The 26,970-nt window shown below is 39.0% G+C and overlaps 1 protein-coding gene across 2 annotated transcripts; it reads right to left on the bottom strand.

The window, feature by feature from the left end:
* Positions 1 to 401: 401 nt before the first annotated feature.
* has2 (hyaluronan synthase 2) lies at positions 402 to 18,500 on the bottom strand. Of its 2 annotated transcripts, none has more exons than XM_086154594.1 (4): positions 18,039 to 18,500; positions 8,379 to 9,005; positions 5,186 to 5,287; positions 402 to 5,075 (listed from the first exon to the last, which is right to left on the bottom strand). In XM_086154594.1, exons 2-4 carry the CDS (start codon positions 9,003 to 9,005, stop codon positions 4,146 to 4,148), a joined length of 1,659 nt encoding a protein of 552 aa, XP_086010720.1. In that variant the 5' UTR covers positions 18,039 to 18,500; the 3' UTR covers positions 402 to 4,145. The 2 variants fall into 2 exon arrangements, with proteins under 2 accessions (XP_086010720.1, XP_086010717.1); XM_086154591.1 differs by lacking the exon at positions 18,039 to 18,500 and adding an exon at positions 10,334 to 10,435.
* Between the last annotated feature and the right edge of the window lie 8,470 nt (positions 18,501 to 26,970).

Here is a 26,970-nt window from a genome sequence, read left to right as displayed (position 1 = left end):
AAGACCAAAGAGAAGATTTACGGATGTAGTGACAGAGGATATGAAATTAGTTGGCGTAGGAGAAAAAATGTAGAGAATAGGGTAAAATATAGGAAGTTGATTCACCTTGGGAACCCCTGAAGAGAGTAGCCGAAAGGAAAAGAAGACACAAAGTTAAGCTCTCATGAAATAATTTCATACCATCAAAAGATAATACAGTTTTTACGTTCATTCATTACTCCAGATGTCTCGGCAGCATATGCACTCATTGTTTATTTCCCTGTTGTGCGCTGTTTGCAAATGAGAACGCAAGAACTCCAAGTTAAACATACAACATCAATCAAATTGGTCCATGTTCTAGGTAATCTCATCATAGCACAAAAAAGAAGAAAGCATCAGCAGGTTAAACATAGGAACTTTTATTTGGCACAACACAAAGTGCTTCATGATAACACTGTCCATGACTAGCTCGACAAGAAACCAATCGCATGGTTAAATTATTGGTCTTATTCATTTACCTTCAAATAAAACCAGCCTCAACAATGTATAAATGTGTCTCTCTAATTCTCTTATTATTCTGTTATGCTTACTAAGGCACCTCAAAATTTGAGCAATGAAAATTTTGTGCAAACGTTTTTAAAATGTTTTGGTTGTAGGTTTTCAATTTGCTTTGTCTATATTGTTTATTTTAATAAGCACTGAATAAAAGAAGCATAACTGAATAGCTACATACTCTCTAAACATTAAAAACTGAAGCAGTTATTGGAAGAGAATGGTTGCTTGCTAACATATTTCCAAGCAAATTTCTTAACACTGGCATTTGTCTTGTCAGTGTAGATATGGAGTCAGCAAAATTGAAACATTTTAAGTTGAATATTTACGAATAAGGTTCCAAAATAAAGTGTATTTTATAAAACTGAAGTTTTGCAGTGTAATTATATGGAACTGTAAAACAGAGGTTCTCAACTGGTTAAACGGGACCAAATCGAAGGTGGATCATAGAGCAATTTTGAGTCGCCTAAGAACATGTGTGTGTGTTTGGGGGCAAAGGGGAAAGCAAATTGTGTTATATAGTCTAAAAAATGACCAATGCCGTTCCCACAATGCAGCAGCACAGAGTACCCAAAAGTACCCCTGAAGTGAATTCACAGCAGTTAGCAGCTTTCATTCTAGCAATTATAAACAAGGCAAAATACAAGCGTGACTCTGAAAATGTTAAAAATGTTACAGTGAAGATAAATTGTACTGAAGTGTCAGTGTGTTTGTGCATTGAAGAGTTTAAACTTTGCTTATGATTGTTTATGGCTATTCAATTTTGATACTTGTATGTAAAATTATTTAAATTCACATGAAAAGCCAGTTGGAGTTGTGCTATGACTCAGAAGAAGCTGACAGATATTGAGCTTCATTGGTTAGAAAGAAGGTCCTGAGGTTAGACTAGTTGAGAACCATTGCCTTACAGATGAACAATATACCAAAGTACATTTCACCAAGTACATTATGCTAAAAACCACAGTTTTTTTTTTCATATAAATATGCTGGATTTCTATCCAAGTACAAAAGCACAGTTTCATCACCTCTCATGAATTCAATAACTTATCCCTACAAATTGCATTTTTATTGTTGTTATTGCAGACAAAAGACCCCAGCTCATAATTTCACATTGTTTGGTCAAATAAACAAGTCATTGTCAGAACAGTTGAAAGCACAATACATTTTTTTTTCCATTTCTCTTATAAAACCATTAATGAAAATAGAGAATCTTTGGCAGCTAAGCAAAAAATAGAATAAAAATGTCTATATATAAAAATGCATTGAAATACAAGTAAAAATAAGTAAACAGCTACAGCATAGGGCCAACTAGGCAGAGAAATCCAGCTTTGAACTGCGTATAAAAAGGACACTTTTATATTTAACAAACGGATCATAAATTACATGAGACCTTCATAATGCATCAGTCTTTGGATGGCATCCTGACACTTTCATGCAATGCACATAGAGCCACTGAGGTATTTCAGCTTGATTATGTCAAGCTTGACAACTGACTAGAGGAGAGACATAAAAGTGCATCGGAGTTAAACTCCTGTCCTCTCCTACAATAATGCTGGACATATTTCATCCCAGAATTCTGCTTCCTTCCATCAAGTGCCCTTATTCACAGTCCTATTATCAGGTAGTACTTTAAATTTGGTACTTTAGTGTTTTACTCTCACAGTTTTGTTTAGTGTTCTCAACATTGCAACTGATAGATTTGTAATTTATCACACAATGTGAAGAAGACGAAGAGATGCACGAATTCAACGGGAAGACCACTTCCGTTCTTATCCTTTTGTTTTGGGCAGTCATTTTATCGTTGATATGTGTTCATATCCCATCTTCTCCTCATTCCCCCAAAACCACAAGATGTCGCACAGGGGGATTCCAGGGGACTCCTCCACCCATTCAGCGCATAAACCACAAACTCCACAAAAATCATGTGCATATGTGTTCTATTTTGATATCTTATCCATTCTAGTTCAACCTCTAAATCACTACTTCTGTGATCTTTGGCTGAACCGAACGAACGAGGAATTAAGGAAAAGAGCAAGGGCAAGTGGAAGGCAACAATTACAAAATCTTTGGACTGGAACATGTCCACCATGTGTACATGGTGGTTATCATTCAGCTTGGTAGAAAGAAATATTTTAATAATAATAGTGTTAAATTCATTTTGTAACATACAACTACCACAAACGCAAAGACAAGAAAAACAAAAATCATTGTTTCTGTAAAAATAAAACAGTCACAGCAGCAATGATACACAGTCTGGTCGCATGTTCACCTGATCTGGTGGAGATTAGATCTACCAATTAGTGATCAGTTTGAGATTAATCACTTTGTAAACGCTGAGAAAAATACTGCTTTTCAAGTCATGTGGGAAACACAAGATTTGTATGTTGAAACAATCGTTGAATGTAACACTGGATAATTGTGAGAATATTGGTTTTGGGGGGATTCGGGAGAAATATTTTGGCTAATCAAGCAGTGTGATATCAGTCACGGCTAAATCCTGAAAATAGCAGTGGGCTGGCATTTGCATTTGCACTTCCATAAATAATTTAATTTTCATTTGGTATAAATTAATGGCTGTGCAGACGATGAACATTGCATCCTATGATGCCTATCAGTTTTCTCCGAGTCATTTGTTTTCTCAAATCCCAATGTCGAATGTTTTATCACTGAAGATTAAGGAAACTGTTTACGTCATGTCTTTCCCACATGACTTGAAGACAAAAAAAGACAGTAAGCAGCTCTCCATTTTTATAACAATTTCTGAAATATTTCATCTATGTGAATTGGTTTCTGTAGTTCTTCTCTAAAACCACTTAAAAAGTACAGCAACACATTGCCAACAGGCCCTGACAAACAGATCATGTGGCAAAAAAAAATGATTTTAAATACATATTAAGGATTATTTATCATAGATAACTGTATTTTATGTGATACTAGGGTGACTAATTTCACTGGTAACCAGTTATATAGAAATTAGTATTACAGTAACTTGAAATATGTGGTAACGTGAGAAAAATGAGAAAATTCCAAGTCATTTACAATGTTTTGTCATAGACGGAGACACTCAAATGCTATAGTTGCAGCTGCTTTCAGTTTCAGTGGCAAGTCTGCTTGGGGTAACCTGTTTGGTAGATTTTTAGTTGTTGTCAACAAACACAGGGACACAGTTTTGCTCTCGAGGTGGACTAGTCATACTGGTTGAGTTAAACCTTGATGAACAAGAACCGCCGTTTCTTTGGTTAACGATAACAACAGGCTGAGGCCCAGTGGACTTGACACGTGTAAGAGGTAGCTAATTTTATAAATCCTAGCACTCTTGCTAACAACTGCAATATCATCTGGTCATAATTATCAAGGTTAACCAAAGCATTCAATAAATAATGGTGAGCTAATTAACCGTCCTGAACGCCATGCTCATGAATAAACATAGCTGCTGTTCTTGTTATGTTATTTGCTCTTCAAGTTAGAAATTTGGATTTCGCCCATTTTGGTTGAACTCAAACAGACTTTCATTCGGCTCTTCTCGGCCATCCGAATTCATTTGTGAATTACGAACATCGTGAGTGACAATAACAAGGAAATATTCAATGGTAAATGCTGCCCGTTGTTGTGAGTTATACATCCAGCACCATATCGTAGTCAGATTCTTTCTTTCGCTTACCACATTTGTTTATGAGCACTGCATACAATGTCAAAAGTATCACCCAGTAACTGGCGTACACTATTGCTCCTATGATGAGAACGATCTTTTCTGATTCAGGGAAAGGTTTTTTAGTCTGCAGGATTATTGTGTATATAATCCCAATGAAGAGAATGGTGAACCAAACTGATATAGGAATCAAACCAATAAAGTTCACCACAATGGTTTTCCTACCAGACGTTCCCCATCCAGACTTGTTTATTGTCGCTATTGCAAACATTTTGGCCGGTAACAGACTTGACATGTACAGTACGGAATAGAAGGACATGAAAACCATGACGATGTTACCTCGAAGGCAGCTGGCGAATGTCGACTTGATCAGTGCCACGGCCTGCACAATGAGAAGAAACAACAGAATGTTCCAGAGCCTTCCTTGGTAGAAGAGCTGGACCGCCGTGGCAATGAGAAAAAAAGGGAAGAATCCAGTAATCACAGCCTCATAAGTCATCCATAGATGATGCTTGTGGAACCACATGGAGTTGTAGAGCCATTCTCTGAAATACGACTTACTCCATCTCGTCTGCTGATTGAGCCATCGTAGGTATGTAATCGGCGTCTCTGTTAGGCACTTTGACCGCGCGGTGTATTTGGTTGCATAGCCAAGGCTGAGAACTCTGTTTGTGAGATGGCGGTCATCCCCAAAGCTGCAGTGGGACCCCATGAAGGTCTGATTGTACCAGTCTTCAAGGAACTCATGGAGGAGAGAGTTTCGGTACATCCCCAAAGGGCCGCTGATGCACTGCACGCAGCCAAAGTAGGACTGGCATGCTCGCTCAATATTAAAAGCCATCCAGTATCGCACACTGCTCAGGAACGAGACCCAAGATTCATATTTGTTTAGGATCTGAGAAAGGATTTAGGAGCAAAATGTAAAAAAAAAATTTTAAAAAATAAGATTTGAGATATTCAAAGTTTCCAATTTAGAATTTAAGGATGTTAGTTTTATAATCTTACTTGTACATCTCCTCCAACACCGCCAACCATAGGATCCTCCTCCAGAACCTTTACCATTTCCACCGATGATGCCGGATCAAGCATGGTGTCAGAGTCACATACCTGTGTTAAAACAAGAGAATACAGTTTAGTATTCAGTATCAAATACCATTTTGCTGCCAAAGTATCAAAACCGGAATATAGACATTTATTTTCTGGCACGTATAGAGATGAAATGCATATTTGTTGATTTAGCAATCTCTACTCTACAGTTTATTTGGTTAAGGAGTCAGACCTCTGTGTTTCTCTGAGCTCTTGTGCAGAGTGGTCCAAATGGGATAAATCAAATGTTTGGAACAAGAGAAGGAAATTCATTACATTTGAATTCCAATTTGCCTTTCAGCGAGAGTTGTACGCAAAAGAAAGCCAACAATATCCGTGCATGACAACGATACCCAATGTTTTTGGCGCTGCAGTTTGAAACAATCAAGTTTCACAAATTCACAACGATATCCTTCATTTATGGGTAAACGCGAGTTAATAAATATGAAAATGTCGCCATGAAAGTTATCTAACATAATATTGGTCACAAGTGGAGTTCACATAGATGGAGACCACTGACTTAAATGACAGGGACATGATATGCAGAAGAAAAAGTTTGGATTTTTGAGCCCAACAGAACAGATTCAATCTGCATATAGTATGAAAATACAGCTTTCTGGATTCTGTGTCTTTGGGAAAATCCACAACAAACACAACAATGACTGAAATGGGTAAATAGTACGATGTGTCTGAAGATAATAATGTTGGGAGTTACCTTCCAACATCCCAAAAATGAGGAATACCTTTTAGCTTTATCAAAGCCCCCTTGAACTATGTTACTCTGTACTTTTCTTCTATAAATGGTAATTTTCTGGCTTCTCTAAATCAGGGGATGAGACCTGTTCTCAACCTGAAACGTATCTGTTAAAAACAGAGACTTATGACGGTAGCAATGGATTAAAGATGGTTTCTCTCTAGATATTGATTATGGCCTTGCAAGATGGTCTTTGTGAAACAATTTCTGATGATGTGCAGGTTTTAGGCACCAATTTTGATAGAACTACAAACATTTTCATTGAACATCGAATCAAAAATAGAGACCTCATCGTATTAATGAAGTTTAATCAAAAAAATGTAGACTTCTTTTGCTATGTAAAGCCCAAATATTACTCTGGAGGACAAGAAAAGTCATTTATAGAAATAAAAACAGTGCAAGTGGAAAATATAATTATCTGCTCCATTCAGAACAAATGGTTCGATTTCAGGAAAAGGGGCCGTGAACAAGCCCAGATTACAACATGTGACAACTCCGACCTTAAAATTGGTTTCACTCTTTAGACAAACACATTTTTGTTGTTGTAGAGTCTCTGTAGACACCTTTGCCATATTTCCATGCCAGATTCGCAACCTAAGAAAAGTATTATGCTTACATTTTAGGGGTAAAGGACTTGAAATGTGCTGTTGCTCTTCGATACGCCCCTGTGGTGTGGCACAGGTGGAAATGTTGTCGATTGCTGTTTAAGTCATACTTCGTAATTATAAGCACTCTTAAACTGTCATGGCTGCCTGGGGAAACTAGCTTTTCTACTACATAATTTAGGTGTGAAAAGTATACTAAAAGTTTTATTTTGATTTGAAACTACCCAAAGGGTAAAACCAATAAGACGGCTTTTGAAATTTATTTCAACACGCCTGCCTAAGAGCTACTATACATATGTGTGATATCGAATTAATGACACAAACATTCAGGTGGTGTTTCGAATGTTTTTTTTACCTGAGAAAATAAAGTTGATTTAATCGAAGACCCTAAAATATAGTAACTGCACTCATTGAGTTCGAACATAAATGCAAAAGCAAGGTTCATTAAATAACAGCATTAGTTTCTGTCATGTATATTCAGTTTGCAGTGGTTAAACTTTACCTTTTGGTATTCATGTGCCTTTTAAAGCTGTTTCTCAAGGTAACAGTTAAGTTACCCTGGTTAACCTCGTTTTTTTTCAATATCTGGTTTGATCAAATGATACCCCATTGTTGGTTTTCTTCACATATGGTGCTTTTTTTGTTTTCATCATATGTCAATAAACATTGCTTTTTTTCCCAAAATAATCCTTACTCATTTCATTTACTGTGGTTTTACCTGATAAGCAATTTTGTAGTGACCAAAATTGTGTTGCTATTTCAGCGAAAACAAGACCTACTCAATGATGTATTTTGTCTCGGTTTTGAGCCACACTGAGCTACATATTGCTCATGTAGATTATATGACGTTGGAACTGACGTTTTTACACCTAAACATGAGCTACATCTGTCCTTTATACTACAGTTCACAACCAGGGGCACACAGCCACCATGTGTCTAAAAGCAATACAAAGGATTCTTTGTGGAACTTATATTTGCCTTGGCAGAGCCTCACCTTCTTTCTCAAGCCATCTCTCATCTTCCCAAGTGTAATCTTCTTTTGCTTCAACCTACATTTGACATGACCTGTCCTTCTTACACCCATATATTCTAATACAGTGATCCCTCGCTATAACGCGGTTTACTTTTCATGGTTTCGCTACTTCACGGATTTGCATCGTGCATTGTGTTCTGTATTCTGATCGGCTAAAAAGTCACTCCGCTTCTTCTCCACCTGTGCGTCGATAAAGTTGCAGTTTAATATGTACACGTACGTAAAACAGCTTGCCAAAATTTACATTACGTACGTGCAAATTCTCTTGCAATTTCGAGTTTCTCTAAAACCCATAATGTTGACAAAAAGCTCTGGCCCGACAAAAGCGCCCGCGGCAGGGCCCAAAGGGCAGCGGAAGATGCTATCTATCGCCGATAAGGTTAAGCTTCTGGACATGCTAAGGGAAGGTAAAAGCTATGCGGCTGCAGGTCGGCATTACGGAATGAATGAATCTTCCGTTCGTCTCCCGTTCTTTTCAATGTATAATAGAGTATTTAATTGTATAATAATTGTAAAAAAAAAAGGTTTCTACTTCACGGATTTTGCCTATCACGGGTTCTTTTTGGAATGTAACCCCCGTGAAAAACAAGGGTATACTGTATACCATTAGAAAAAAAATACCGATCACTCTGATGGTGATATCTGATTTACAACATTTAAACATGCATTGGTTTTGAGGCTGTTTTTACAGTTTTCAAGCCGCTTCTGTTGATGTCTTACCTGCACATAGTCGACACTCCTTCCCAGTGCTTTGAAGGCAGTGTACATGACCTCTCTCTTCCCGCCCCACTTCTGCATGATACAGACACACTTGTTGTTCAGGACCAGTCTGGAGACTTGCTGAAGGCTCTCAGCGTAGCTCTCATCCGTCTCCCCGGGCCCTCTGCTGTGAAAGTTACTTCGCCACACATATGTGGCTACTTTATCAAATCCCATTATTTCTTTAAAGATTTCCATCATGTACAAATCGTCATCTGAGTTCCCGTCAACCACCAAGATCACTTTGATTCCCGGATATGTCAGCCTCTTCACAGACACCAGACATTTCCTCAGGTAGTTGGGATCCTCTTGGTACGCAGCGATGCACAGAGCCAAGGATTTATTCAGTTTGATCGGCGTCTCCAAGGACCGCTTCATGTTTCGGTGTTCTAAGACCGCAAATAGGCTCTGGATAATGAGGTGAACAACCAGTATGGCTCCATAAAGGCCAAAAGATAGGTGATTGTGAGCTGTGGTGAAGAACTGATAGCCCATGATATAGGCTGTAGAGATGCCCAACAGGAGAGACACACCGAACATAGTGGTGCCAAATATCCGTAGGTAGGTGAGGACTCTTTGACAAGTCATCTAGAGAAAAAAAAAGAGGAGAAAAATAAATGCTTGCGACAAACATTTAATTATTGTTTGGTTTGCATTATTGTTTTGAACAGTAATTGAAGCCATTTATTGAGACTTAGGCATTAAAACCCTTGCTTTCAAGGGGTTGGTTTTCCCTGATTGTGGTAGGAGCTATTAATCTTTATCATGAAAGTGCTTGACAACAGAATGCCAACCATGCATTTGTCTAATCTGTTAACTTGGTTTTATTTTTTTTGACCTTTTGTTTTTTAACAAATATAGGGGAGGAAAGCTCTGGGCCTTTTCCCCCCTCCCGCCCTCCTGTTCGCCCATCTTCTACCCCTCCCCCGTTTAAATGTCAAACATTTGTCAGTTGCCAATTGTTCTAATACAGCTGTAGTGTCGGTGGGCTACATTACATTATTTCTCAATCTTTCTCAATTCCTTGTCACTTCCGCCATAGAAATGAAGGGGTTGAACTCATTGTCAGATGAGAACTCCATCCAAAATGTTCTGCTTTAGGGTCGCTTGTCCATGATGAAATATTCTGTTTTATGTGCGACCCAATGAAGGGACACTTTTTTTTGTATCTCAATCATGACCAGCTGTCTTTTATGAACACGGTCTCTGCTAAACAAAATCTGCTCACAATGTTGAAGTTTGTTTTCAGCACTCGTTTTTTAGCTGCCTCCATATGTTTGGCAGACCAATGGAGACCCACTCAATATGGCGCAATGCAGCGCGGACCACCCTGTGATGTCATCTGTTTATATCTCCGTGGGAAGAAAAGGAGAAGAGTTTTTAGTTTTGTTTCGTTTTTTTTTTTCGTGTGCTCGTTTCATGTCCTTATCCCAAAGACAGTTTCAAAAAAACGACGATTCTTTATAACTGGACGGGCGGACAAAGGTATGCAGAAAAGTGGGAAGTGGGGGGACACTATATAGATTTAAGGGGAATTAATTGTGCTTGTTTTTATTGTGTAACATGTTCCAAGAGACATACATGATTCCGCTTCATTGTTCTCAAGGCACACTCGAAACAGTTAGAATAGTAATACATATTATCACATAAATCAGCAGATATAAACAAAGCCACGTAGTGTTTGTCATTTGGAAAGAAAGCCTAAAACCACATCTAAACAAATAAGCCTGATGGACGTCTGGGAAGATTTATTCAAAAAGGGGAAATCGGGGGGATTTTCAGAATAATGCCAGGCTACAAAGAAATAAAAAGACAAGGCAGATAGATGTGCAGCAGATAACTTAACAAAACATTCAGCGCTGGAAGAGTGACAGTGGGGAAGCACAGAGTCTACACAACTGGAGAAATACACACACCCAGAAACCTCTTGGCTCGGACATAATTCCTTGTTCATTCAGCCAAAACCAGTGTAGCAGGCGTCCTCTGGCACGTGGCTCTCCACGTCAGACACTCATTTACAAGACCCCTGATAAATGACATACATACATACATACATACAAAAAAACTTATTTACATTTAGGCGGGGAGATAGGATTTTGCGATTCTGTAAATATACATTTTAATTGTGTGAATTTCAGAGCAAGTTTGATCAACTTCCTTTGGTGTGCATAGGATCTGTATGTGTGATTATTCTGTCTGAAAGTTTATTAAGTGGTGCAGAATAAATCCTTGAATGAACACAGACACTTTCAGGGGGGAAGAAATTGTTTACAATAAGCATCAAAACATTTGCACCTAATTTACAAAATGAATGCAAGCTTGCTGCTATTATCAGAGTCTGTGATAATGGGTCTAAAATGAGTCTAATCCAGTGATACCTCCATGACAGCTCTGACACTGTTCAAGCCTACTGGGATTGCAGTGCATTTGTATTTTGGACTCTAAGAGAAACAGAAGGAAGCTATTGCACTTGGACAGAATATATGCACACTCCACAAACTGATAGCTGCTTTGTGAAACCATGTTAAATCAATATGCACTATGTACTAAATAGTCTTCAAAAAGTTGTGCTGGAGCGTTTGGAATGGAAATATAAACCCAAACCATTAAATTGAAAACTGATTTTGTTCAACCGATTTACAACCTTTCATTTGCTAGCAAGCCGAGGTTCAAAATGAAGACTCTTGAGTTGTCCCATAATCCATATTTGGTAATTTAGTGAGTCAGCGCAGAAAATTAACACTTCTCAGACAAAGAAAATGCGCACGTCACAACAGGTCAAAAGCCCCTCTGGGCGTCTGATCCAGCCAAAAGGTCGGACTACTAATGAATAAAATTCATGATGGTCCTACGAACACTGGGCGTTGACCCCAAAGAGATAAAGCCTCAAATATGAACTGCATTTGTGACAGAGGAGGCGTCAGAGGCACGTGCAGGTGATGTCATGTTGTAGCAAGTACCATGGTGAGTTGAAGGTGTTGTTAGCACATGTTTATGATATCACCGCAGCTCTCTTGTTTGTTTTTGCATTTTGGCCTCGTCATTGTCTCTCTCTTTATGAGTCCGTCCAAAAGGGTTGGATGTATTAACAGTCATACTGTTATTATTAATAGTCTCTCGGGTAAACTCCCAATGGCTCTATTTCAGAAAACGTGACAATTGTTTCAAGCCCTGCGTAGACTGAGTTGATGGTGGGTTAGTTTCACCAACCCTGAATGAATTTTAGCAATGAATGACTGAATCAATGGATGATCTCACACTGGCTTTTCGGAGGAGACTCTGTTTACCTGCTTGAGGTAAAGGTTTCTTTCCTCCTTAGAGCTATCACAACATACAGCTGGATGGAAGTGTTAGAAATGGCACTGACATTTGAACCAATATTGCCATGGAACTCATCTGAATACTTTACTTGGAGACGCACAACACTGAACTCCATTTTTAAGAAAGATCTAGATACGTTCTGTGATGCCCATCATTGAAGTGTAAATGTGGACTGGAGCACTTCTGAGCTCTACAGCAAATTATCTATTTGCTTGTCAGAATTACAAAAATCGAGTATCAAAAAGACCTCCTTCATGCTCCCCTGAATTTCACTAAACAGGTGAAATTGAATGAAGATGCAATTTGTATCGTGTTTTTAGCAAACATGTCAACTGTGACTTTGTTTTTCTAACCCACGAGAACATTTGCATGAAAGTTATCTAAAATAGCTGCAGGCCACCTTACCAAGATGGGAAATTAAATGAAAAAAAAAAAAACAGTCTTATAGATATTTTAACTGCACAGGCAGTATGAAGGCAACCTATCTTTCTTTTCTCCAATGTATTTTTTTCATGCACTTTGAAAACTGTTTATTCACTTTGGTTGTCTTATAGGACAAAAAAATAAAGAAAACCTCATCCAACGTTCAATCCACATTGGAGTCAGTCAATATTCAATAAAGTTTAAATTTTGAATAAAAATGTTCCTTGGATATGTGACTTGAGGCTCTTATGCGATTAAATAATAGTTTTGAGGCAGGTTGATATTCAAGGGTTAGTTTATCAATTTACTGATGATTATTTTAGTTACTAAAAACTTGCATAACTTTCCATACATGGAATTACCTTTATTATAAATAGCATCACCAATCCAGTGATTGACATGTTGTTTAGAATGTACAACCTTAATGGATTTAATGATATGACAGTCATCAAGTCAGTTATACAAAGGAAAACAATAATACACGCTCTGATTTTTTTGTCATTACAAGATCCTAATATTTCTAAACAATTGCCATAGATACTGTGATTTATGAATTCAATCTAATTTTAATCAAAATTCATTCAATAATGAGTTAACACAATAAACACTGGACCAAATTCAGTTTTCAGGAATGAGACAGTTACGTTTGTGTGCGTGTGTGTGTGTGTGTGTGTGTGTGTGAGTGTGTGTGTGTGTGTGTGGGTGTATATAAATATATATATTCTTAGAATGAAACGATAAATCTTAAATAGAAGTATTTCAGATTCCCTGATGTACTTTCATAACTCTTTCATAAGTTATGTAACAATGATTACCTGTCAAAAATATATATAACTTGTCTTAATGTAAATGCTATTAAGCTGTTCTGTTGCAGCTGGAACCCGGCCATGTGTGCACATGTAAAGCTTAAGTTGCGATGTTTGTGTTCGGCTAGTGCACGTACGCGCACACAGGAAGAAGTATATGCCTGTGAACATAGAGTATGTGCTCTGTGAGGAAGTGATGGTTCAAGCAGATTCACAGGAGAGCAAGAAAGTGGAATCCCTTGACGGAATACCAGTTACAACATGGAACATAAAATATATTGGGTAACTGTGCATGCAAGTGCATGTGCATGTGTATGTGTGTGTGTGTGTGTGTGTGTGTGTGTGTGTATCCTGTATAGTCTGGGCAGGCAATATTAATGTCCAAAAAAGCTCACAGTTTTATGTTTCTGTGACTCAGCAGCCAAGAGTTCAGAGTGTCACGTTCCCATATTATCTGCTTTCGTCATTTGAGTTCAAATCACAAATCTTTAATATTGCAGTAAAGAGAAAACAAACTGGCACGTTTGACCTGCTGTACCATTAGCCTTAACAAAGTACCAGGAGTACTTTATCTAAATGAAATGGTTTCAGACTTCAATTAGTCTGCAGAGGGCTAGTAAAACATATTTTGTGACATTTAGGGTTTTCTGAAACCCTGTCATTGTTAAGGAACAGTTGAGGTTATCAGTACAAAAGAAATCAGGGCACTGACACCGTATTTCAAATTTCAGGCAGTATAAATGGAAAGCGACAAAGAAAAAGAGGGAGACTGTGTTTGTGTTGTGTGTGAGTTGGTGTGTGCCTGTGTGTTACATATCAGCTTTTTTAAACATATTGTTTGACTTTGAGATGGCGTCAGCGGCGTTGGTAGCACCTTGGCAGGCTTTTCTTAGATTTGAACAGTGGTGGGCCATCAGGGCCTGCAAGGCCTTCTCTGCTGGCTTTAAAAATATCTGAATCACAGATGTTAATAATATTTTGTCCATGAATACTTATTGAATAATTTTAAATCGTCCGTTCACTTCCTTTCATTGCTTTTCCCCTGGCTGTGCCACTTCCAGACCTGTATTTTCATATTTAAGCATTTGACCAATAACATTTTAGCCATCATCTGTTGCCAGGCAGGGTCAAAGTCAAAGAACTCTGCCTTGGGGGGAGGGGGGGGCACAATCGGTTCTGCAAGCCCTTTACGCAAAAAATAAGTCTTGATGACTGTTGCTTCAACCAATCAGATTTTGAGTTGGCGACATCAAAGCCTTCTAGCAGGCTTCAGCAACGTCAGCATATTCACACGCTCTGATTGCATAGTCAGAGAGGACAAGTGTATTAGCAAGGAGAAGCTTACTAGCGAGCTGCGAACAGAAATATAGTTGTGTTTGTTGAAGATCGGTTTTGTCAACCCACAATGGCTCTACATCCAAATCATTTGGATGTAGAGCCAATCGAGTTTGGTTTAATGCACGGTCACTGATGGAGAGCTGCCACTGAGACGGGCAAAGTAATGTAATAAGAAGTGAAGGTTGGTTGAATCAAATAATCTTTAATAATAATGCATTAACGTCACATTTTTTTTCTGTCTGCTGAAACGGTCCCACATAAAGAAGGTGAAAGGTCATCTAATTTTGCATGGAAGCAAGCATAGACTCTCCTCAGTCCTTCTTTTTGGCTTCCTTCTTCTTGTCAGAATCCCCATATGGTCATGGAGTGCACGACGGGAATCAGGTGGACAAACCCCAACTTGTTATATATTGTTACAACATCAAAAGGGAGTTAACGTGAATTGTCATCTATTTTCCCTTATTGTCCTTTCTGACTGAATTAGAATGTTGGGTAATAATAATCAAACCATGAAAGGTTGAATTATCCTAGAATAGTGTTTTTCATAACTTCCCCCTCACTGAGTCCTTCATTTTGCATCATTGCATTTATGGTGTAACAAGATTTTCCTTTTATTGTGCAGATCATACTTCAATAAAACTATGAAGTAAATTATTTCCTGATTTTGAACCCAAGCTGGTTTGGCCCAGCTTGAAGCCTTGGCTCACCCATAGCAGTTTTAAATGCATGTGTCCTTTTGGGTGGGTGTGAGAAATAGGCGAAGAGGCAAAAAAAGACAGGAGGGGAGGAAGAAAACGATAATATTCAGCAGGAAAGGAGGACAGTCTGCTTCAAGAGGCAGTTAGCTCACTTCAGTTCCAGTGGAGTTCCAGCTCTGGGACCAGAAGACCTTCACTCCAATTACAGGTGCAGCTCAAATGACAATGCATCCCTGCTGTTGCTATTCTTCTATTTTGGCTTTTCCTTCCTATGTCGCTGCAAATGTGATTTCGAAAGATTTCGTAGCAGCAAATCATGAAGGAATTTTGTACAGCACCGCAATGACTGCAACCTCCGTGTCTCACATCCACACTGATTCGACACTCCCCATATCTGGACAGGGACTGCTATCAGTAGTGCTCTAAAAGAAAGGTTCTCCTCCTTAAATGGTAGGATAGTCTATTCGTAGCACCCTGCATTATCATGACTAATTACAACATAGTGATAAAGGAGTCAAAAGCTCTGACTGAATGAATGAACACACGGCATCTGGCTATGACATAGTGGTGTCCTTTTTTTTTTTTTGTTTTAACTTTTCATGGTATGGAACTTTCCACTAGCTTCCTTACAATCAATACAATCATTAATGTCAGAAATTCAGTTACTCACACATCAGAACAGTATAACTCCTAGACCTGAGCAGTGGCATCACTCCTCCCTGTGAGACTGTGTGACTCAGTATGAGGTAGTGGGAAGCTGGAACCTCACTGACATCCCAGTTTTCACTTTTATTGGCCGTCTGCATTGCTGCTTCAGTGTTACTTTACCAGGGGAAAGTGGAAAAAATTGTGGTTTTAATGTAAAATAGATGAGGTAGGTGGTGTGTGTGCGTTTGGGAGGGTCCCAACAACTACACTCTCCCCCTAACTTCAGTGCCAGCCCCAAGGCTTGTGCTAAGAAGGTCCCTTGCTGTGCAATAATGGCACGTGAGACTTGTTGTGAGCCCTAATGGGGCCGAGTCATGGAATGCCTTCCCCTCTTAGTTAAGTTAGGAAAGCACGGTTTAGAAGAACATCCTGTAGTGCTGATGAGTCGGCAGTACAAAGAATATGACTGGATAACTGCCTCAAACCGTAAACTTCTTTTTGCCTTTTCCATGGCAATATATATACACACACACATATATATATATATATATATATATATATGTGTGTGTGTTTGTGTATATATACACATCTATAGCATTGGATAATTTACTTTTCCATGTAAATATATTATGTATGTATGCATGCATGTATGTATGTATGTGTGTATGTATATATGTGTATATATATATGTGTGTGTTTATATATATATATATACATCTTCTTCTTCTTCTTCTTTCGTCTTTTTCCCGTCAGGGGTCGCCACAGTGAGTCAACTTTCAACTTCCTTTTTATATATACATCTCACACATCTCCTTCATATATGTATATATATATGTATATATATATATTTATATTACTTTACAATACCTTTCACTACATTTACTTTTATATATATGTATTAATTACATGGAAAAATAAATTATCCTCATTCTTTTACTAACATAAATCAGGTTTTACCTTTTACTGCATTTACTTTACATTGATATATATATATATATATATATATATATGCATATATATACATATCCCTTTACACGGAAAAGTAAATTATCCAATTATCCAATGGCTCATTATTGTACTAACATAAATCAGGTTGGATTGCTCCCACACTGATCCCCGCACTCAGTTGAGAGCTCCCTGCAGGGCTTAGATTAGGGACAGCGTGCACGTACAGATTATTCATAGACTGGATGTCCACACATGCATTTTACACAGCTCATGTGTTCTTATTAACCAAACAACTGGTAACAGTGATTAGGTTTGAGTGTTAATGCTCTTGTGAAAGTCTGCTTTTGCTTTCATTAGATCCAACTGAGAGATCCCCAATTTAGTCCGAATCAGTTCAGAAAGAACTCGCAGCCAGAGCATCGACGAGAGACATCAGAACTTGCGTTAAAGCAAACACTTTTGATTAAAATTATAATTGTTTATATGATTATAAGGGTGGGTCGCTAATCTCAATTGTGTTCGCTTGTTTGTTTTTCCTGGTTCCAGCTCAAGAGAACTCCCTGGGAAGAAATAATAAGAGGGACTCCCCAGGTGTGGAATGGAAACTTTACATCACATACATGAACGTCAGGAATTCACTGACATCCAAAGCACAGATGGTCATTCCTTGTGTGAGTTTTATATGAGCCAACAACAGTATATCCCGGCTGTGAGGTCACATAGAGAGAGAGAGAGAGAGAGAGGGGGGTGTGTGAGGTTCATTTGCATCTCACACATCTCCTTTATTCCCAAGGTGGCTGTTGTGCCAACATTTACAAATGCAGTGGGTCCGCAACACTATTTGTTTTGTTTTATAATGGTATTTTCTTCCCCAAACCATTGGATTCATAAACTGCTGAAAACTGGATGGGTGGTATCACGCTTCATTAGCGATTGGTCAAATACCTCTTAGCAATGAGTAACATTATTTTAAACACACAGGCAGCTCGGGAAATACTAGCGCCGCCCCGGAGACACTAAATTACGCGCGCATATGACGAGGCGGAGTGTGTCCCGACTCCTATTGGCCCAAATACCTTGAAAATGACGCACGACGGTGATGCGTTATTTTATGATCTTCATGTCTGCTAAAACTTTTTTTCTTTTTTTTTTTTGTCACGTGTAGAATGACATGACAGAAAAAGGAAGAGTATCTTTGTATATCTTTATTTCGGTGGTAGAGGAAGATATAAAGCAACTAAATTTGGAATTTACGCACCACCGATCCAGCTGCTGGGGAAATGACAGCCCCTAACTTTTGCGCGTCTCTCTATCATATGAATCTTAAATTGGCCAAGCGTTGAAATCCCGTTTCTCATGCTGTCGATTACACTTTAAATAAAAAAAAAAAAGAATATTTATCAGCGTTCCGGTTCACACTGACCAAATGGACCGCCTACCTTGAAGCAGCTGTCGTCCGTCCGTCAGAAAGGATGCAGGTCCCGGTTCCGCTCCGAAGGGACAAAAAAAGTCTCGCAAAGGTTTCAGAGGATACCTCTGCTCTCATGAATCCATTCAAAATGGTCCTTTTTTTTATAGAAATGTATAGACAAAATAAAAATAAAATCGCACAGTCACAAAAGCGTCTACGCGCCCCATAGGTGCGCAAACACGTACATCGTGCCAGTCAACTTTGGCGTCATTCATGTAAAAAAAGTATAAATAAAGTAAGGTTATATAGAAATGATAAATAGTTTTCTCCATCAACTTGTAGCAGTTTCATTCATTGTCAAAAATATAAAAACCAAAAAAAAAATAAAAGAAGGCATCAGATGAATAATATCAACCAAATAATCAGACAATAATACTAATGATCAGAAAGTTAATTCAGAAAGTTATGTTTGGCTGTCTAGGGACTTGTATTAAATTCTAGTTTCTCCAAGCATCCAGGTTACAGAGTCTCTTGCTGCTGTTTCAGCTGTCTAATCCCTTGCAGACGGCTGTGTGTGTGTTGAGCCTCCTTTATGGCTGCTGCGGCTCCCAAACCCCTTTTACCGGGCTACAACAGATGGGGGGAGGTTTGGGGAGGACAAGGAGGGGCAAGGAAGAGAATTGGGGGGGAAAGAGGGATGGAGGGGAGGTGGGGATTGCTCTCATTCAAACTCCTGGCAGTGTGAGATATTGGAGAGAGAGAGAGCGAGAGAGAGAGAGAGAGAGATGTACAGTCTGTCTGCTCCTGATTTTGAGTTTTCAGGCGGGTCTTTGTCCTAAAATTGATGGGAAAAAAACAACAATGCATATTACGAAGGGCATTGTTCAGAAGCAGGTAAAGGGGGCTGCAGATCAGCTGGAGCCAGTGCACAAGCAGGCTGGCGTTCTCATGTTATGGAATTTCAGTCATTTCATTGATTCGTATGGGAGGAGCTGCAGTTCCAGTGACCGACCAGCAGGGGGCGCTATGTTACACAGTACTTCTCAGAGTGAACTGTGGAGCAGCTCATTTTTAAAGGGGGGGGGGTGTCCAATACCCAACCAAATTCGGGATTTATGTTGAGCAATTACTAGAACTGTTCCACAATATCTGGAAAAGGAAGAAAGAAAGATGGAAAGCAAGAAACAACAAAAGACAGAAACCGTGGCAGGCAACAATATTTGGCTTATTGTTGCCGTTAAGTGAAAACTACTTTTTCTCATGAACATCCTGACTAAGTTGGTCTTTTTGAAACACTTGTGGAAAATGTGTGGGATGAAACTAGCCGTGAATCCAAAGATCAGAACAGTGGCACTTTTTCAAAAATCGGGACTGTCACGCTGAAAACAGCGTATTGGAAATGGAGTGTGAGGCCAGGAATAGAAATGAAGCCGGTAGAGACCCCTGTAGACCCGCATTGTTTACGAAACATGCAGAAAAATATACACTTTCCAAGCTCCGGTGGGTCCGAGCCCATCGGGGAGAGACATGAGAGTCACCGGGGTCAGATGCTGTTTTGGGCCAAATGAGCCTTTGCTTTTTTTACTTTTGCTCCAGCTCATTAACTCAAATATTCATTTACAAAAAAAGACGCAGCACTACTCGAAGACTCAAAGGCTTTCTTTAAGTTAGTTTAGTGTTAACCCTTTATGGAACAGAGGTGTAACTTGGATCACTGTCGCCAGTTCTCAAATAGTTTTGTCAAGCTTGTCAAATATGTTGGCTGTAACAATTTTACTTGAATGACATCTACACGTCATTCCGTTTAAGCGCTCTTTGCATTTCTGATCATGTACTTTCTATTGTTTTATCTTGGGGCTCAGTTTGCATGCCTCCACTTGGTAGCTTAGCGGTTCATTTCCCAGCTCCTCCTGCCTGCATGCCAAGGTGTCCACGGCCAAGACACCGAACCCCAAGCTGCCCCCGATGGTCTGGTTAGTGCCCTGCATGGCAGCTGAGTTTGAAACTGCAATGTGTTGAAGCATTATACAAGGGGTAACCATTTATCAGGATATCTCGTACAGAAATGGCTGATCACTTTGTAAGTGGTGCATGGTATGAGGATGGACGTTACCATCTTTGGAGTGTCATTGTTGATCTGATATTCATAAATATGAGGCAGTATTCATGACATGAATCTCTACCAAATTGCCATCTGAATATATAGATTTTCTTCAATTCTGTTTGCTGCGGTCAGATTCTACAGTTAGGAGCCAACATCAGAGCATTCAAGAGCATACTGAGCGATCATCCGGGGAGATAAAGCGAGCTTTTTTTTCCCTCATCAGCGATAAAAGATTTTACTGCTGACCAAAAGATGGATTTACTTTTGCCTCAGGCAATGAAGCACCTCTAGATTATATATAAGATATCTTTCCTACAGAAATGCTCACTCCTCATCCAAAATGCTTAGTTTAGGCACTGGGAGAAATGGTTACACGTGTAATCATTTAACAAAAAAATACTTGATCCAAATCCCTTCATTGTCAAAGAAAAATGTCAAAGAGAGGATTGTTGAACTTAGTGATGCGATGTTCTGCAAGTTGTAGACCTCACTTCCCCATAAAATGGTCAGGGGAAAAAATGTGATGTTTCCCGTCATTCTCCCTTTGAAAATGATGGATCTTAATTACTGCTTCTTTCACAGATGGTCAGAGACCATCTTTGCTGCCAGACAAGAGTGATTGGTGATTCCCAAAAAAAATCCTGGAACGTATCACAGATGTCACAAGAGCTGTGTTTGGCAGCAGTGGTGTGGTTTAGGAAGGATTGTGGTCATGGGGAAACAAACTCTTCTGTATGGCTAGACCTCATTTGATGTTTAGCAACTAGATCACTTAACTTAAGGGCATCACTGGAGGTCTGGGATGCGCTGAAAACGTAATTTTTTTTTTTTTTTTTTTTTTTTTTTTTACAAAAAACACATTCTGCATGGGCACTAGACATGCACATTGTGTGTAGAACAATGTCAGAGATAATAGTGTGGGTGCATCCTTCTATTCAGATACGTGTACAGCATTTGTGTGAGTGTCAGATGAAAGGTTGCAGGTGTTTAATGGCGTTGAAAACTTCATAACCAGCTGTCTGCCGTTAGATTTCTCACCAGTCATCCGAGAGATATCTTTGAAGTCCAATTCTCTAAACACAATACCGTCAACAGCATCTGTCATTACCGCTTTGGCGATGTGAGATCTGAATCAAACAGCGTTATCCGTCAGCCGACTGCCGCGCCTGAACAATTTCGCTTGCGAGTCTTCACAAACGAACGGAACGAGCTGCATCGAGTGGATTTTCGTGGATTTTATTCTGGAAAAAAAAAAAGGTATCATGTTTTCGCTCTGGCAAAATCATCACTTTTGATATTAATGATTTATCCTTTATTAATCTCTCGTGGGGAAATTTGTTTTCTGCAATTAACCCATCCTGGATGAACCACGAGCAGTCGGCTGCTGCAGGGGAGCAGTATTTTGCTAAACAACACTTCGACACACTAGGTGATCCCAAAGACGATTGCTCTCCCTCCTGCACCACATCGCCCCTATTTTCACCAAACTTTTGCTCGGGACTGAACAGTGACGATTCATATAGATGTTTTCTTCACGCCAGAGGTACATAAGCTCTGATGCACTCACAAAATTGTTTGTTTTTGCGGTCAAAAATCACTATGCCGTTGCAAACTGGTGTAAACAACGCACAAATGATGTATGAGGCATAAATCAGCTCATATATTTTGAAAGCAAACTTAGCGGGTGCTAAAAGCGGACTCAATCCGTTTGTGCTTAATTCTTCTTATTGAAATGACTCCAAGCTTGATTGAGTGAGGACGGACGGATGGATGGAACGGATCTCAACTCGGTGTAGCTTAACCACAAACCAGCGCCGCCTCAGGGTGTGGTTTCGGGGCGTGAAATGCAGATTCCAGCAGCTCAATCAGGAAGCCACCAAATACATGCCGCTGATTGGATGTCGACATCGGGGCTTGTTGCTGGTGGGATTATGTCAGAGACGCACACATAAAATGACTCGAGTTGGGTGTGACATACTTGAACATACATGAACACACATGAACACACATGTACATGAGTCTCTTCACGCACACACGCACACGGAAGGCTACCGTGTTGAATTTCCTCTTCCTGACATCGAGAGTGTTACTCCGAGTTTCAAGTGCAATTGGTACCATGTGTCTGTGCTCTTAAATAAATCAAACCCTCAGCCTATGATTCCCTCAAGCCTCTCTGGAGGACTATTTGTTAAGCTGTGATTTTCTCCAAAATTAAGAAAATGAGGAATATCTTCTTTTCCTTCTTCCCAGACTGTAATCAGTCATGAGAAAGAAATAATATTTTGGAAGGGCAGGAGTCAAAGCAGTGTGTTTGTCTCATTTGACTGTCAGCTTGGTTAAATAGATATATCACACATGGCCAAAGTGTTCCATCCAAAGAGGATGCAGAAAGAGAGTTCATCATCTCACAACTTAATTTCTGTTTGAACATTGTTCGGGAATTTTGGTTGGACAGGAGATGGCGATGGCACCAATATGGACTCTTTTGCTTTCCTGTCGAGACAAATCCTGTGCAATATTATGACTGGGCACGCACTCGTTCTCACGTCAACTGCCGCAACTTCTTTTCCAGTCTTAAAATCATGATCCGGAAAATTATTTTTGTGTTCGTGAACCGCACCAAGTACTGGTGTTGTCTTGAAGTGCAGATGCCACAGAGACTTATTGTTGCCTTATCGTAACCATTTGATAATGTTTTTCAAATTAAAGTATTTTTTTTCCATTTAGAAACAACTTGTTTGGCCGGCCACACCAACCACTCAATTGTGCTGCCTAAGCCCATCAAGGAGTCATGGCTTTTTTTTTTGGCGTTGTTGTTTCTTTTATCAAATCCAGATCATGCATGGAATACTGTTGCATAGGAATAGGATTGGATACGTCTTATTATATCTTTTTTTTTTTTTTCTATTTTAGAAATCTACACTGCTATCCAATGTACAGAGTACACACTTTGTGAATGGCAGTAATAAGAATTGAGAAAATCATATTTTGGCTTTAAATTTCAAAATGGAATATTTTTGTTTATTGGAAATATGAATTACTTTATCAAAATTTCTCTTCAGTGCATTGAAACAAACTGTTCCTTACAGTTGTTTAGTGACTCAGACACACATTTATCTCTTCCTACATGCAGACAGTCACTTGAGGTGGAGCCATGGTTGTAACAGATAGCAGTGACCTTTGAACCTGCAAGGAAAACACCTTCTCTGTTGTCCTATTCCTTCTGCCTTCCTCTGGGTGCAGCTTCAAATTTTCCACAAGTCCTATGACGCCCCAGACTGAGCCTCTATCATCTGGTGACACACACACACACACACACACATCAGGTCAACCAAAAATAATCACTCAAAATACTAAAATAACATCAACCAAAAAAAAAAGTAACCTCAGCTGATTATTATATTTTATCAATCATTTTCATTTAATACAACTTACATAAAGCAATTCTTAACACTAGCTCTTCTGAGATATCTACTCATGGTTATGACTGAAGCTTCACTAAATGAAAAAAAAAAAACAAAAAACGACAAAGACAGAAAGCCTGGATGGTGCTCATTTTGAATTGCTGCGAGTGGGCATGTTCCCATTAGGGAGTTGTGGTACAACATGAGGGAGAGACTGTGTATTTGTAAGTCTGTTGAGAGACAGACACTGAAAAGGTCTGGACAGACAAACCCCACCCTTCTTGTTGTGGTATTGTTTCCATGGTGATTCCTAAGACCGTGCCATTATAGAATTAGAGGAGTAATTTCGAAGTTTCGCAGGGTGACTCTCTCCATGCCTATGCTTCTCTGCGTCTTTTACTCTTTCTTCCTCCATATCTCACCACCTTTACCCCCTCTTCTCCCTTGTCGTCCAGTGACCCCACCCCGGTTATCATCCGTGTCACGTCTGCAAAAAGCTTCTGCGAGGTGTCATTTGAGGTCACGCAGACCTCGGAGCAACAGCCTATATTGTTAGCATGTAGCCAGTCATCTTTCCTCCCCCACACTAGAATGTGCATGGATTATTTGTAAGCAACTTGGCAATACGGATACTTTAGAGCACGTGCGTCAAACTCAAGGCCCGCGGGCCAAATGTGGCCCACCGTGTCATTTTATGCGGCCCGCGAAAACGTCTTAAATGGTCTGATTGTCTTAAAATAAATAAGTCAGTGACCATAAACTACATTTCATGCCGATCACGTTACCCGCCTTTAGATTACAGTGTATCCGCATTAATACAATTTTCAGCATGTGTGAGAATTTAGAAATAAAAATCATTCTTAAATGTTCAAGAAGAGAAAAGTTGATGCAGATGGAAGTTTCAAGAACGACGGGAATGCGTATGTAGCATTATGGATTTAAATGAGCAATTTAACATGAAAGAGTAGGCATTTTGTCACCAAACACGGAGCTAAATATGCTAAAGTTAGCCCTCCAGAAAAATAAAAAATTGTCCAAGAATTAAAAGCCAAAAAGTTACGTCTGCATTTGCATCGATTCTTTGGATTTTAATGAGTTTTAAAGTCAGTTATTTAACATTAAGGAGTAGTTACCTTTATTCTACATTACATTTAATTACATTTAACTTGTTAGCATCACATGTGGCCCTTCGAGGGCAGCCATTATGCTGTTGTGGCCCTCTATGAAAATTAGTTTGACACTCTTGATTTAGAGTATCATAATATAATATGGTACACATGTTTGTGCTCATAATCATGATATCAGAATTGTCTTATTTTGTTCACACACTGCATCAGTGATTGACAGTGACGAGTATCGTGGCTGTAGGATCATGAAAAACAGGAGAAAAGCATATATGTTTTAGACTTATCTGACATGGGAAAAACTCCTTAACGGGCCTCGTGGTTTTTAGGGTAACTTGCGATGACTGAGTAAGAAACGGATATGAAAAAGTAAACTCAAGCATTTACTGTGCCATGAATCGAAGCAAGAACATCGGATTTCATGATATTCTGTATTTTAAGTGTGTTTTCCTCTTCCTTTCTCGGTCCAAAGGTGCCAAAAATATGAATGAACTGATTGGAATCCAAAAATTTGGGGTAAATATTCCCAACATGTCGGATGGTGTTAGAGTATCAACAAAATCATTTAATATTCATTCAAACCGTTTAATATTTCTACATTGTAGAGAGTACTATTTATAAAACTCAGCTTTATATGTTGTCGTAATTCCTTGATTCATGCAGAAAGAAGAGGATGCTGTGATGTTCTCATGACATATGAGTGTTGATATTTTGTCATTTGTGTAAAATATCACACTCTGATCAAATCTGGGTCATTCAGTTATGAAAGATTTTACATACAACTCCTCGGGAAATGGTTGTTTGCAAGATACATTCTTGCTTTGTTTATTTTTAGAATGACCAATCAATCACTAATAAATAAGATTCATTACAGGTTAAGGAAATATGTGGAAGAATCAGCATTGCATTTGCATAGACTTAAAATTACACCTCTTTTTGTTGCTTACTGTAAAAAACTGAACTGTTTGCTCTGTGTGTGTGTGTGCGTGCTCTATTTTTGCATAGCAAGTACCTTTCAAATTCCAAAATAAGTTTACCGATGATAACTTTACACCACAACTTTTAACCGAAGTGTGGTTAAATCAGTCATTTCACATGCGTTCATTTTTCTTAACCCTTGTGTTGTCTTGCGGGTCAAAAGTGACCCACTACCATGTTTAGCTGTTGAAAAAACACCTTAACCTATTTTTTTCCAACTTGAAATTTTAAGACTTTTCCTAAAGAGACCCCATAATTAGAAAAAGTGATACTTCTTTTTTGTTTATGTTTCCATGTGGGCTGTATACCACTGGCGTTACAAAGATTGTCTTACGAGTCATTTTTGACCCGTAAGACAAGGGGAGTAAACACAATGTTAAGATCGCACGAGGGTTAAATTGAAGGCAATCCTGAACATGCAAGTGCAAAATGTATTCATGAAAACGCTGCAGCAAGTCCAAAATGTGCATGTGGTTTCATTTAGTTTCATTTGTTGTGAAGGCCACTCACCTGAGTGCACGCTTCCCCAGTGACAGTGACAGGCCAGCCCGGGCCAGCGCACACTCGGGCCTTCTCCCAAATACAGGAAGTCTGGTGGTCATTCTTTACCGCCTCTGTTTTCCTCAGCCGTGCTTCAAAGAGCCGCTGTTATCAGAGCCGTCGGTTAATGGTTTTACTCAGAACTACAGAGCTTTTATCTAAAAGCTAAATGATGGTCGTAAGTTCCTCATAGGTGTTTTCTGTACAGTTTTTTTTTTTTTTTTTCATGTGGTGTTTTGGTTCAGTTCATTTTAGCCGATTGAAAAACAAAGTTAACTGACAAAAGACAAATTCCAAAACCCTGTATTATATGATCCATTAAATTTGTCGGATAAAAATGATCACTCCAGTTTTGGGTGACAAACACGTAGATATTTCTGTTTATCTAACTTCCCAGGGCAACCCTTGTGTTTGAGCTGATGCCTGGGAAAAAAAAAAAAAGGAGAAAATAAAAACACTTCCAGTCTCTTAAGTGGAATCCTTTGTTTGGTAAATAAGCTTGAAAACATTTTTTGAACAAACAGCATCAAGGCTGCTGCTGCTGCTGCTGCTGGATATTAAAGGAAAACAGACCTCTGTGTGTGATACTTCCTGTAAGTACTCATTTAAGTACTCATGTAAGTGACTCATTTTACAAACCTCAATTGCTATTATGAGCGTTGGGTGAAATAATGACAACATGGTCTTTCATCTGTTAACACTTGAACATTGTTCATGCTGTACTGGGTAGCCATTAACTACTAACTGTTTTAAACATATGCATTAAAACATGAGAGAGCTAAGGTTACTGCTAGTGGAGGTGGTTTTCGT

Source organism: Fistularia commersonii, chromosome 11 (assembly GCF_037954325.1).
Source record: "Fistularia commersonii isolate RoL2024-O1a breed Wild chromosome 11, RoL_Fcom_v1.0, whole genome shotgun sequence".
Lineage (NCBI taxonomy): Eukaryota > Metazoa > Chordata > Actinopteri > Syngnathiformes > Fistulariidae > Fistularia > Fistularia commersonii.
The sequence above is the reverse complement of the archived record's forward strand: the minus strand, read 5'-3'. Positions and strand labels throughout refer to the sequence as shown.